At 38.4% G+C, this 15017-nt stretch overlaps 2 protein-coding genes across 3 annotated transcripts in view; one reads left to right on the top strand and one right to left on the bottom strand.

Moving 5' to 3' along the window:
- The window catches only part of CEP85L (centrosomal protein 85 like), a 153893-nt gene that overhangs the window by 50445 nt on the left and 88431 nt on the right, over nt 1-15017 (bottom strand). The window lies entirely within an intron of this gene.
- PLN (phospholamban) lies at nt 210-10240 on the top strand. The gene is made up of 3 exons (XM_063329722.1): nt 210-421; nt 5755-5789; nt 8407-10240. The coding sequence occupies exon 3, from the start codon at nt 8531-8533 to the stop codon at nt 8687-8689; it is 159 nt and encodes a 52-aa protein (XP_063185792.1). The 5' UTR covers nt 210-421; nt 5755-5789; nt 8407-8530; the 3' UTR covers nt 8690-10240.

The following is a 15017-nucleotide window of genomic DNA, read 5'->3' as shown; positions in this document are numbered from 1 at the left end:
CCCATTTAAGTTCTTGTTTAAGAAAAGTCAGGGTGTAAGCAAGCAGCTCCCTTCGCTACCCCACTGAAGAGTGCCGCTTCCCAGATTCCTTCATCCTGTGGCTGCGCAGGTGGTCTCCTTGGCACACAGTTCCCTTCACCAGAGGAAAGATGTTGCCCATGTTTAATATATTACTGCTGTGAACAAGTTTAGAGGAGCAACTGCCTGTGTCAGAAGGCAGAAATGGGACCAATCACAATTTGTGAGCTGCTGAATGACACTGGGAGTCCTGCCTCTGAAACTTTTGTTATTTTTTCCCCTCAACTTACTTCAATTGTTCCCACAACTTAGTCACAGACTCGGACAAGTTGCCAGAGATCTACAGACACTTCCCACAGCCCTGAGCAGGCTCCTCTCTGCTTCACTAACAGTCACGCCAGAGGTAAGGAACCTCTCTCTTCTTTTATGCTTTTAATTCTTACAGCAAAGCAGTCTAGGTGTAGTTTTCTACAAAAACTCCTCTACTCAAATTAACAGCTGGTTATTATTTTTTATCAAAAAATATGAAAATGCAGGCATTTCATCTCTGAGTCGAAAATATCATGCTGCAGGGGACATATTTTAGGGACAATAAAGGCAACTGAGATTTTTCTACATGCTGGTGGGACGCTAGCTGTCCTTAAGTAGGACGATTTATACAGGTAGCATTACACCAGAAGGTGAGAAGCTTTCATTATTTTCCTCAGACCTTTGTCTCTCTTTCAAATTTAGTATGTTTGGGTTTTGGTTTTATAACACAAAATCCACAAAAAGAGTAATTCACTTTAAGTTTTGTAGACACGCTTTTGTTTCCACAAAGCTGCCTATCCAGAGCCCAGCAAAGGTAAAGCTCTTTCACCATTTAACTCAGAGAAGCATTTTTCCGATCCAACACGCTGAGAGAACAAACCTTTTTTTGCTCTGTGATGAAAAAGTACTCTTAATTAAAAGAAATTTAGCGGCTTGTAGAAGTACTAGAACAGAAATTGTATTACGTTACTCAAACTGCAGTTGAAGATACAGAATTCATACAGTATTTTTTCTGTGAATTTCTTTAAAGGTTTATTTTCTCCTGCTGGTCATTGTAACTGCCAAACTTGTCCTAGAATGCTTCTAGTAACAGATAAATAATTTACCTAGGATTTGTAACATCATGAACTGAATTTTGAATGCAAAAAGTAATCAATTTATTTCCAACTAAGGGAAGTGTGTACACACTGTACAACAAAACACAACCTCAGCTTTAAAATCACTGCAAACAAAAAAGAGCGCATCTTAAACAGGAACATGTCACATACAGGACATTTTAATATTCAGATATACAAATATTTTTAAAAGGAATATGATTCATTAATATGTAAGTCTCCAAGAAATTTCTCGTCCTTACAATCACCTTCCCCTCTTCCATCAATTTATACCTTACTACTTATGTCTACTTAAGGTTCTGGTTTTAGAAAAGACAGACTTTATATAGACCTTAATTTTGTGAGGTGTGTTTTCCCTGTTATTGAACAGACACACCTAATTTATTTTTTTTTATTACTGACTCGTAGGCATCAGGAAAAAATATATGCAGGTGCTTGCTTTCGTGCTCAGCAGCCTTCTGCCAGTCTTGAATAGACAAGTAGTGGAAGTATCTGGATGTCCTTTTCCTCCTAAGGCAAACAACCTGTTATGAAGTTCTGTAGAAGCTGTTTCCAGTAGGTAGAAGCAGCACTTCACACCTCCCAGTGCCTTCAAACCAATGCCTATGATGAGCAAAACGATTCTGAGACAGCCATATAGATTTATTTTTTTTTCAAGGCTAAAGTAACATAAAATGTAGTTTCAAGTGAAGAGAGGAGTTTGGGTTTATTCTACCACAGAAAGTCCTTCTCTCCTAACACATACACTGCATATGCGCACCTTTAAAAATACAGAGTTTACGCATACACACACAGATTGAAGATACACATGGAAACTTAACTGCTGTAGGCAGCTCTTTACTGGAATGCATCCATAGCTACAGCAGGATAGACACCTGTTTATCTTAATTCTATCCCATCACAGAGTTAGGTAATTTAAAGTAGATGACAGTGTGGTTCAGCTGTTAAGTTAAACCTAAAAATTTCACACTGATAACATCTCATGTCACAGACATCCAAACCCTGAGTAACAACAACCAACAGTCATGACAGAAGCACGTGCTACATAGCAGGTGATAAATGTTACAAATCAGATGTGAAATACTGCATTTAATTTACAGCAAATAACAATTTTCTGCCTTTTTTTAAGCACTCATTTGCCACGACAACTATATTATTTGTATTTAGATTCAGTTTTATGTATATACCACTTTTCTATTTTAAAAATTTGCATTCATTTCTCATCCTCTGAAGAGGTTAGGAATACAGCATCTTCATTGTACAAGATGAAACTCACTAAAATCAGTTTGTAATCAGAGAGCATAAAGGTGATTTTCACCGATTTTTTTTCAGACTATCAGCAAACAAAAACGCATGGGATACACCTACAGAGCTAAATAGCAGCTTTTTATTTGCTTTAAGAATAATTTGATTTAGAAATAGAAAAGTACCCCAACTGGAGAAACAAAACATCCCACAGGAAAGTAATGTTATGTTCCCTAGACTACAAAACACTTTAGAACTGGAAGGTTGCTTTTGCTTTCTAGAGATCGATACGTGGCTTAAGGGGACTTTCCTGTCATCAAGTTACTTCTCAGAAGTTGAATTTATCTACTATATTCTTCTTTCAATCAATGCCATTTCATTGTCCCCTGAGCTGCTAAGAAGGTTAAAAACACAACTTGCAACATCCCCTTCTACCTTTTACACATACTAGATGTATTTTAATTTTTACTACAGTTCAAATTGCACTTAACCCATTTCCTGTTAATAAATAGCGTCATATGAACCACCAGAACCTAAAACCCAACTTGAAACTACAAGATGTTAGCTACTCCATGCATGCAGTGGAGGAAGGAGTTAATTTCCTAAAATAAAGTTACTATGTAAAAGGCAAATCATACCAACAGATGGGAAAAAGTATACAGTTATTAAATGTCTTGTTTTGATTAGGGGAACAGATGAGTACAGAGGCTGAAGTACCTGCCCAAGGTCTCGCTGCACCTTCCTGCAGCAGTTGCTGGGAATTTAACCCAGAGTTACAAACTAGCCGAAAGCTTTAGCTCCCAGACTACTCTTAGGGGCCAGCACACGGAAAAATCCACATGGTAGGTGGGTAACTTCCAAAGAACAAAATGCCAAACCAGGCATGTTCAACTACTTATCAGTGTTAATTTCTGTACCTGTCACATTCTCATAGACCTGAAACACCAGTAAAGGCTCTTACTGGCAGTCTTGCATCTGAAACACTGAGAACATCAAAGCTAATCAAAAGGAAGATTGTAAGAGGAATGAATTAATAAGAGGGGTAGGAAAAAAAAAATAATCTAAATTAAAGTGTGAACCTTCTCCTATCCTCTCCTATACAATGAAAAATATTGACACTTTAGTACAAAACAGACTTTAAAACAAATGGTAAAAAGGATAAAATGAGTTTGCTTTTCCTGTTACTAGCACTTCTCATACTCTGTGAGCTGAATTGTTGCTTCTTCCCCCATCTCAAGGAAATGTTTTCTGCATGTGATTGACAAGTCAGTCTCTAGTGCTCTTCAATGACAATATATTCCAACTGTAGTCTTCTCTTTCCCCTTGCACAATTCCTTGCTCTTTTTCCACACTCCTCTCTCTTCCTCTGTTCATTTTCTTCTTCTGCTTTCCTCCCTCTCCTGTCCTCTCCTGTACTATTGTCTGCATTCTTGCCTTCACCCATCCCGGTCTTTTTTTCTGACATCCAGCTCTTTCTTTCCTTTTACACTTTCTTCTTAAAAAAAATTTAAAAAAAAAAAAAAATCAACATTCTTTTTTCTGCAGTCAAGTTGTTGAATTGGCTAATACCCTTAATACCCTTCTTCACTGACACAATTGCCTAGTGCAACTCTCAGCTTAAAATCAGAATAAGCAACAGAATTGTGCACCCCTAGCATAGGTAAATCCAAAATCCAGCCATTGGGGTAAATCCTAGCAAGTCACCTCCATACTATTTTTTTTTTTATAAAGAACAAAAATAAAAAATTATGACATACCTTCATAAATCACTTCTATACTGGAAAACCTGTAAGCAACTTCTACTTCATCAATAGAAATTTTTACTTACTGAACTAAACTGTCAGCACTGAGACACTCTAAAGGTCTCTAGAGATAGTTCAGACTGCTTCCTTCTTCACTTGCTTCTTACCCCTCATCTTCCTCATATGAAAAAGGAGGATTTTCAGACTTGGAGGTCTCAACCGCAGTGACTCCACACTGCCGATGAGGAGGTAATTTTACAGCAGGGTTCAGAACAAAGCAATGCAACTTGGAATAAGATCGATACATTAACACAGGACAGTCAAGCATGCCTACACATCAATTGTAGCTGCTGTGCACAGGCACAGCTTTAGAACTCCACAATATCCTCTCCTGTGGGTGCCACAGAATACACAGACAATGGTGACAAAGGGCTCCAGGTTCAATTTAACTCACTGCATTTAGTCCTGCATGCAGAGTTCTTCTTTGCCTTGTCACTATACACACAAATCTTTAAACTTACCTCCTGTGAACATGCCTCTTCCTGCCTAAGAGTGTCATACTGCTCATACAAACAGCTACAGGAATTTCTTAGGCCAGGTAATTTTTGGTAGCAGTTCTAAACATGACCTAGACCAAGGATCACATAACTTGATGGTACTTTTTGCATCACTATGTTTATGGTTATTAAGATATTTCTTTTCAATGGATGAAACCGAATTACTGAGTTTTGGGGACATATTGTAAAAATCTATGCAATACACTGTTATGCAATATTACTTTTTAACAATGCCTTTTCAGGGCTTCACTTGGTCGTATGGGAGAGCAACAAATCAAACATGTCAAACCTCTTCTATTCCACTGATATCACTGCTGCATTTAGTAAACATATGACAGGAAACAGGCTGTATCTAAAATTGCTGTGGCATTTCCAAAGGAGCCAAATTTATCCTGTGTGACTTCAATGTAGTCAATGCAGTTGCACCAGGAACAAGCGCGGCCCACGGTTTTCACTTTGGTCACATACCTCCTCTCATTGTGAAGGACACCCAGGAACAAAGATAAAAATAACCTAATACGAATCAGGGAAACAGTCACATGTCCGTGCAGAAGGAAGCAATAACTGTGATCGGTGACTCATTCTAGGGCACCAGGTATAGGGTAGGCCCTACACAGTAACATATGGGGTCAGCCACGTGACTGCTTCCTGCAGATTCGCGCTATGCATAAGACAAGCCTTTCCAGTCCATTAACAACACTGTATTAAACACACAACTGTACAGCAATGCAGCTAACAGTTTCTCTTGTGCAATACCTGGTCTTGTCACACATGAGTGCAATACCATTTGATTTTTAAAAAAAGGTCAACTATACCTTGCCCTTTTGTTGCTCTTTCCTTTCAAGAAGTGGTACATGCATGCATAATACTTCCAAATATTGACCTAAAACACAGCCAGGGTCTAAACAGCAGAGAATAGCTACTATTTGTGGTAATGATAAGCCCTCATTTCAGTGTAATTATTTTTCAGGCTGTCCATTTTGACCTTGATAGCCACCCATATGCAGCTGTGTTACTGAATCCTGTTTCTCTTTATGCACACTTTAGGTGGGTGACAGCGCCATGGAGGATTAACAAGCAAGGTATGTGTTTATTAGTTGAAGCCATGCACTTGTAAAGACAAACTTGTTGAAATACAGATACAGAATTTGTTTTATTTGCTGATAAGAAAACTCCTCCCACAGACAGGCTTAGTAGGTAAAACAACATGTAGGTGTGTTGGAAATTTCCAATTCCATATGAGCTTTTAAATCAAGAAAACCAGGTTACTCTATTTTGACCCTTTCTGATCCCTCCTACTGTTTTCTAGCCATAAAAGGTAGACATTTTAACTTCCACTACCTTCCTTTTTTTAAGATCCTTTCGTATCGCCTGTCTGGCAATGTATGTTCAAACAGCTAATATCAGTGTGACGGCTCGACTGAGCCTTCTGACCTATTGTCTGCTCCCTCAGAAACATCCCTCACCCATTCTAAAGGCAAGAATAATTTTTTCTCCCTTCCCAAGAGATTTCACCATCTCTCCTCACCTGTGTTCGCATTGCATCTAAGATGCCCAACCAGCTAATATTGCCTTTTACAGAAGCACTTCAGAGCCCCAGGTCCTGCCCCTGGAGTCATACAAGTGAAACATATGCAACAGCACAGCAGTGCAGCTGCTTGCATATGTAAAATAATGTAAATCTAATGCCGTAGACAGAAATGGACTTATTGTGCATATATGCAGGTAAAAACTCATGCTGCTCCAGCCCGTCTGAGGGCAGCCAGGAAGGAGACAGTTACGTTGCTGCAGCAGGTCACGCACAACCCAAAGCCCACAGGTTGCACGCACCCTGCATTAAAAAAAGACATAGTGAGTTGTGATGAAGTCATCCTCAGAAAATACTGTTCTCTGTGCAGTGTCCATCACACAAGCTAGTTACTCAAACCTTTCTGTACTCGCATAAATCTGTTAGTGGTTCACCTACTGTGCTTTGTCTAGAAGAGGATGAACAGCCTAATGCACCCCAGTCTGTACTGGGCTGGGAGAATGAATGTGCCATCAGCCAAGCCACTTGAGAATTCCCGAGTATGTCTTGCTTTTACTGCACTTGGGACAGACAGTGATCAGCAAAGAGCTAAGCAGAATATACTTGGCAAGCACTTTAACTGCTTAAATAGATGAAAACAGCTACAGCATAAAGTCAAACAAAGCTGAAAAATTACAGTCACTATGAAAGTAAGTTCCTGGTTTGTGTTTTATTTGCAATAAAGTTAAGATCAACTATAGCTCAAAACATCATAACAAAATCTGAAGTTCAATTTTCGGAGGAGATGTCATCACATGGAACCACCTAAAGGTATTACAATATCCATGTGTAATCTGGTTTCTTTTAAAAGTCTCTTTTTAAATACCAACATTGCCACTGAAAGCACAGGTATTCTACTCATACAGCACTATTTGAATCTACAGACCCATGTGAAGAGACTAAAAAAAGAAGAGTCTGAAAGACACTTCTGTTTCATTTTAAGGTTTTCCATTTTAGGCCATCTAAAGACAAATTTGTGGACAACAAAGTATCCCCGATTCAGTCAGGATCTTCATATAATTTAGGTGGCAGATATCTAAGCAATGGTTTTCTTTTATGTGGCATATATGAGTAGACAGGAATTTCATTTATTGAAAAAAAACAAAAAGAAAGAGATATGACAAGGAGAAGCCTCCTGTCAAAGATATCATGATACACGTTCGTAAAACATCTAGTGGCAAGCGAAGCTTTAGGAGCAGTTTGAGACACGCATATATCATCATCATCTTAAAACCCGATTTTCCACATTGCAATAGCACCTACAGAATCTACCCCACTACGCTTTAAGCAAGCGTACATCAAAGCCAGCCTCTTCCCATGGAAGGTTCATACAGGAGGGTTTTACACCATAACTACTTATTGGGAGTTTTAAGACAATTGACATCCTGTGCTTCCATCTGACATTGAAAAGGGGGCGGTATACTTGGAACAATGTATTCACTTAAGAGACAAAGTTACATACATACTTTGTTCCTCATCACAGTCCTCTGCCTTTGCACCTACATTTTGTAACACATAGTCCCACATCTATATATTAAAAAAAAATCTTTAGTCCTTATTCTGCTTTGTCTGTTGACTACTAAAATTCCCTATAGCAGTTATGCACGGAGTTTAATTGCGCACCTTAAAGTATTTCTACTTGGAATGGAAATGCTTCAACAAGATTTCTTTTCCTCCCTTCCCAACTAAGATACTGGTAAATCAGATAATCTGCCCGGGTCACTAACCGGCAGCAGCAATCTCCAGATCTCCTGGCTGAAAGGTCTGTGACTCTAGCTATATCATCAGGCTTTCACATGTGCTTGAACAATTAAAGAAGGGGTGGGAGGGAGGGAAATCATCCATGGCCTTTCCACCAAAGATGGAGAGATTAGGATCTAAAGCAATGATTGAGTAAATCCCACGTATCCACAATTTCCATTTTACCATTCCTCACCACTGCTAAGAAACAAATGCTCAGTAGCCTTCAGGAGGAGAAGCACAATACAGCATAAAACCTGTTTTAAAGTAAAAACATTGTAAAGGCAACCTGTTTACTTCAGGCTTTTTGGAACTTTAAAACAGTCTCCATTTGCACTCATCAAAACTCTTTACTTCAGCATTTCTAACTCTTCACTTTCCTGCTTTCCCAGCTCCACAAAGGCTGTCTAAAACAAAAAAGAGAAGATAATAGGCACTTCGCACTGTTCCTGACAACTCTTCTTCTTTCCTGCCCTCCTAAAACCTCTGATTTGTGCCCTCTGCTTTCTCGTTGCCATGGAGAAGGTCCAATACATAACCCGCTCTGCTCTGAGGAGAGCCTCAACTATTGAGGTCAATCCACAAGCACGCCAAAGGCTCCAAGAGCTCTTTGTGAATTTCTGCCTGATTTTAATTTGCCTCTTGCTGATCTGTATCATTGTGATGCTCCTCTGAAGTTCCAGCACTTCTCTGCACTGTCCTCTAGGAAAGTCACCCGAAAGGGAAGAGAGACCTACACCCGCAACTCCCAATGCAAGGATCCTCTTGTGAGAGGGGCTAGCACTCGGACTAGAGCTGTATGCCAACCATCGCACTATTCTCATTCTACCTGCTACATGTATTAAAACCACACTTATTCTGTCCAGAACAGTGTTTAGAGCCTGTTGTTACAAAGCTGTGCATGACCTAATTTGTCATCTCAGTCAAGAGATGTCTTTTCTGAATGGGGTAAAGCACTGCCTCTTCATGGAGCTGGTAAGTTCCTCAATGTTTTAGCTAGGTCACACAAACAGCAGCTTCACTTTTGGGGGGACTGAGCGTTTTTAAGTTTCTCTGAAAAACCTTAATCCCCTGGAGAGGTTCTAAATTCAGCCCACGTCCACCCAAAGAAGAGATACAGGCACACAGCCCTCAACGCATCATAGGAAAATTTCTGCTCTGCTTACTTCAAGGTGCTGCATTATCAACTGAAGGCATTCAAATTGTTTTAGTGTCTTTAAGGGAATATAAGAATAAATGAAAAATGTCTTCCAACCCAAAAATAAAAACTACATATGCTTTTCTCCCTACTTAAGGGATCTTATACACACACACACACGTATGTGCATATATACACACACACACACCCCTTGGATCCTAAAGAAAAAAAGGCAACTTCATTTACAGTATTTTTCACTAGATGCATCCTTACAGAACTACATGACATCTGGAAAGTTTTTTCACTATATTTTGCAGAAAAATGGACACTATCACACTGGTATTTAAAGAGAGAATCTGTTGCTTGTTTAGTGGCTGGCCCAGCCCAAACCACGACACGAAGATTTAGTTTTCTGTAGTCATTTAACTGCCATGACAATTCGCACAACTCAAAAATCAAAAATAGTTCTCAGAGTTCTTATTATTTGGCTTCCAACAACTTTATTGCGACCTGCTGTAATTTAAGCAATAATCTCCTTAGTGTAAAACTACAGAAAACTTGGTATTTGCCAATGTCACTCAAGATGGTTAACCTCTGATGTGGTAAATAGAAAGGTTTCGGTCTCCCTTACTGACATGACTGAAGCGTATCATACAAATACAAGTAACATCACCACCTCCAACTGCAAATGCCTGTTAAAGAACAAGCAAGTGTTTTTGTAAAATAATACATAAAAAATAAAATAAATTATAACCAATTATGCACAGGAGGGAAAGCATTGCAGAAATATCTTTTCAACATATAAACCAGAGTCTACACATATAAAAGATGAAGTTTCCACTCCAGCAGTTGTCAGTAACAAAACTGAGCAGTAGATTTTCAGCCCTCCCACACCTGGTGTTCCTGGTATTAAGCTAAATTCCTAGAAACTTTATATGGTTTTCAAATTTAAAGAAAGCTCAAGAATCAACAGACAGAGGTCAAACAGGCATTTTATTTTTTTTTAAACAGGCACCTTTCTATACCACCCTGTGTGAACAATCCTACTGATGAATGCAGAAAATAAATACAAGTTTATCTTAATCTTGTATTCTGCCTTCAAGACTTAATATTCCATGAGTAGAGGTTGACAGTGAACAGCTAGGCAGAAGGGGAAGAAATCTTTGAAAAAAAACTCTGTATTCAATGGAATGCAAGCAAGTCCAGTGGCGATGCACCTCCTATCTGGCAAATAGATATGCTGAGACCAGACCTCTGAAATAAGGTTAATCACTAGAAGAAATTAATTAGCTACTGTATGAAGATTAGGGCAAGTACTGATGAGATTGGCAACACACACCCCACTTGCAAGTTAGTTATGGATGCTACTGATTCAAGCTGTCAATGTCGATCTCATTTCCATTTCATGCATTCTGACCACTTTAACAAAAGCCTGAGATTTTAGTAAGCGCACTTTCCCTATTAATCCTTCTTCTTAAGAAAAGCCAGACACACAGCGCACTTCGGGGAGGAAAGCTGGAAATAGAAAAATCTAAAGTTACTTTCTTCTCTTTTTAAATCTGTATTTCTGTGATGGACAGGGTTTCCAGTTTTAGTTTGCTTTGGAGGTGTTTCAAGAGACTTCAATTGGAAATAGACAACAGTTTTACAGTACTGAAAAGTTCGTGAAGAAAAAAGGTCTTAAGAGTAAAATATCAGCACAAACATTCTGAGAACACATGGGATTGTAGGTTTCACAAGCCAGTAATATATATAAGTCAAAGTAAAGCATTGCTAAAAAAAATAAAAGCGCACACACACACCCCCCTCATAAAACCAAACCCACCACTTTCCTCTCAGGTACCTGAAAAGCCATTATTTATTTAAAAAACAATAAGTAAACAAGAACAAAACCAAAGTATAAATAAACTGGAAGCCCTACTGTTACTTTACGGCAATGCAGACAAATTGCATGTACTGTATGGATCTTTTGTGTCTTAGGGTTCCGCTGATCTGAAAAACTGCTACTGTCCTCAACATAACTAAATGTCAACCAAATCCAGAGATTAAAAAAATAAAACCTTTTGTATATAGTACAATCTTCTTTGTATACTTATATGGCCTTTAATACTAACATCTACTGTATTTTTATTTATTAAAGTGACTGCTTGAAATTATATTAATGCATAAAATAAGATACTTAAATACAATTCCATTTAGAAAGAAGCATCAATTCTATCATCTACTCATTACGGTTATGTGAAAAAGAGCTAGTCATCACAAAGATTTCTAATTCTTTATACCTCTGTTTATTCTGCTTTGCTTTTCAACAGTAATCTTGCCCGTTTTGCGATGTCCAGATCACCTACACATACTTAATTTACACTCACCAGGTAGTGCACATAGGCAATCCTAATGAATTTTGTGAAAGTGTAATCAAAAAGTTCACAACCTTTATGAGCCATAATAAAAGTTCCAAACACAGCATGTAGCTTGGATTAAGTTTTCATTTCTCTGTTCCACTCCACCCAAGGCTACGTCTTTTTGCTAAGTTCATCTTACACACAAGGATAGTGAATAAAGAAAGCTAGACAGGCAACAATCTGGTATTACTCTTTCTCAAAAAAAAAAAAAAAAAAAAAAAAAAAAAAAAAAAAGACAAACTTCTGTGGCAACTTTGCACTGGGAAAGAGCTGAATCAGGAGCAAGCATATGCTGGTTTTAAAGACGTGCCTCCTCAGCCAGGTCTTCAATGAAAATTGATATATTTACCTATTTTCCTCTAGGTGAAGGCAATACCCATTTCAGAATTGAAACTTTGTTCTGATCACGACTAGCCAGTAAGGCACTTTAGAGGGCTGCAGGTACTTGGATTTCTTTATTAACTTTTCTGTGTGCATTTAGCAACAACTGCCTTTACCAAGTGTAAAATACACTTAAACAGATTTTTCACAAAACATGTACAAAATGTTTGCCCTCAGCATAAAGAATTTTCATGTAAGTTTTACTACCATTGTACACAGAACAATAATCATGTCAGACATACACACCCATGCCGAGATGTACTTTACCTATATCATCTCTGAGAAAATCAGAGCATAGCAATGAACACATTCATTTAAAGAGTATTCTTGTTCATATCTGGAAGCATACCAGTATGCTATAGATTACAGACCAGATACCTGCATTAGTATGGCTATTAATAAATAGTGTCTGTCAGAATACAATTAGAAAATATTTGTGAAGTCCTACAAAATCCACAGATACCTTTTATTTAACAACAAATGTAGTCCTTTTAGCTTTGACCTATATGTTAAAACCTGAAAAAACAAACAAGCAAGCCTATTTTGGTTACAGGAGACGAGTGAACACCTCTTGTTCATTGCAAGGATTAAAACCAGAACAACATATTTATAAAAATTCCTTTAAAAACTGATGCTCTTCTGAGTAAGAATCCTGGTAATTTAAATAATTTAAAACAAGCCCTAGAATTATTTTAATATCTGACAGTTAGTCAGATTGCTTTATAAGGCCATTATATTTTTTTTTTACATTAAAAAAATGCTGAAAGTTCAATTTTTGTATAAAATATAAAACTGTAAAACACTGCCCTCTTGTGATCTTCCCTAAAAACTTAGCTGGTTATTAAAAGGAAGTTTTGTCAACATTTCACTGTTAGGGTTGAGTGGTCCTATTAATTTTTTATTTTGATATATATATTTCTACATATAAAACACAATTGCTAAGTTATTAATACTATCTTAAAATAAGCTATTGCGTACGTGCTATTAAAAGCACTAAGGATGCATCCTCTGCCAGCCCAATCTAGATTCTTAATAAGGCATTTGCAAAGCTGCAATGAATCGTACATGGCACGCTGCTGGCAAAATGCGACCTACCACACTGCACGATGCCAAACCCTAGAAGGGTAGGAAACACTCCTGGTTAACAGGGGTACATTTTGCCCAGACGAGAAAGCTGGGGTTTTTTCACCTACAGAGATCTTCTTTTAAAAAATAAAGTTTCAACAATCTATTGCTGAAACAGAGCAAGTCTTGAGAACAGCCATTCTTTTGAAAATCAAATGGGCCTGAAGAGTGCTGCACACATTTTAAAAAGTAAATAAACAAAGAGCCAAACAAACTGTATAAAAATTCAAGTCCTTTCTCCATTAATGGGTTCTTCAGTAGTTCTTCAGTAGTAAAATAAAAGCTATCATTAACTTTAATTTTTATTTATTTATTTTTAAGGTATTTGGGTAAAAAGGCTTGTAGGAGCATCCAGATTCCTTTTTTGGGAAAATAAAAAAAATCTAGTTATTGTAAACGGACCTTTTTTTTTTTCTTTTCTTAAGTGGCAGAAACTAAAAACAGGTAAACAGCCGAGGACACAATGAAATTCATGTGAATCTACATTGCTTACTACTGAAAGAGCAACCCAAAGCTACAATCAATAGTCTGCTGCAAGCACAAGAGACAGATGCACATTATGGATCTTGCTAACAACAGAGGTCTCAACCTGCTACTCAATTTTCTGCTTATTGTCTTGGTCCTGGTCCTCGCATTTATCCTTGTGAAGCTGATGTGAGCCTCTGTGAGGCTCTGTTTCTTTCTCAAGTCTTGTCTTGAGGGATTTGCAATGATAACGTAGACACTTCAAACTATCTGAATAAAAATACGCAGACTCCATACTGTCAGATAAACAATCTGACAGAGAAAGCATTCACAGACCTATTTTATCAGAAAGCCATCCTAAAAGCTGCACACAATTATCTACCTGCCATTGAGTAAAAAAAAACCATCTAGAGCCTTGCTGAGTACACAAGGAAATCCAAGTATGCGTCAGCAGTTACTGTAGTTTGCTCACTGCTACAGCTGAGTTGCATCTAAAGATCTACAAAAGATCTGCAGCCTTCAAGTAACAACATTTCTGCAAAGTGGACAGCAGAAATCAAATTTTTAAAATGGGATTTCCGTAGAACATTTACTTCAGAGGAAATGACGTGGCTACAGCAGGAGGACAGAACAAAACACCTATGTTGGGTTGACAGCACACAGCAAATTACCTAAAGAGAGCAAAAGCACAGATGCTGTAGATGCAAACAATTATACCCATGAAAAGCCGCTTGCAGCAGCTGAGACAGGGATAAGCTAAGTTTAAATGTGAAAGCATAATTATTAGTTCCACCTTTTTTGACACCTGCGGTTCACAGGATCACCTTAAAAGCCAGAAGCCTTTAGTGTTATCCAGTAGTATCAAAAGAAGCAGCTGTCAAAACAACTAAAAAATGAATGACCATTAACAAGGGTTATGGTAACTCTGCCTACGAAGCCCTTAACACTGCCACGTACAGGAACAGTAGGTGCATCTGTACAAACGCAAGGACTGTGCTACAGCCTTAACAAGCCGGATTTACCACTTATGCACAGGTCAAGTGTGCAGCGTGGGAGCCCTCACGCCGTATTTGACATACCACTTGTTACTTGCCAGTGCAATCACCCAGTCCATAGCTTATCCTCATGTTAAGCATGCAACCTACGCTTCTTACAGGACCTTCTTCTATGGCCCTTTATAGGATGATGTACGTTCCCCACGGGTCCCTGGGAATGACCGTGACCAAGAAGAGCTTGCTTTCTGCTGGAGTTATTTGCCCAGAAGGTAGCTCTACACACCTGAGATATGTTGGGAAAGATGGTGGCCAGACTGGGGCCAAACAGCTTACTCTTAGCATCTCTCTTTCCCAAGTACAACTTGGGAACAAAACGCACAAACACATACGCATTGTACAGTAAACTTAATGCCATACATATGCATATTAACAGTCTTAACACACATGCACATGAGGCAGATGTTGCTCACATGGTGGGGGACGCCCCAGCTTCCAGC

This window comes from Chroicocephalus ridibundus, chromosome 3 (assembly GCF_963924245.1).
Source record: "Chroicocephalus ridibundus chromosome 3, bChrRid1.1, whole genome shotgun sequence".
NCBI classification, from domain to species: Eukaryota; Metazoa; Chordata; class Aves; order Charadriiformes; family Laridae; genus Chroicocephalus; species Chroicocephalus ridibundus.
Note: the sequence above shows the minus strand (reverse complement) of the source record. Positions and strands in the feature narration are given on the sequence as shown.

Excerpts from the sequence above, each read along its gene's own strand:
- PLN (XM_063329722.1), top strand. The coding sequence starts at position 8,531 with ATGGAGAAGGTCCAATACATAACCCGCTCTGCTCTGAGGAGAGCCTCA.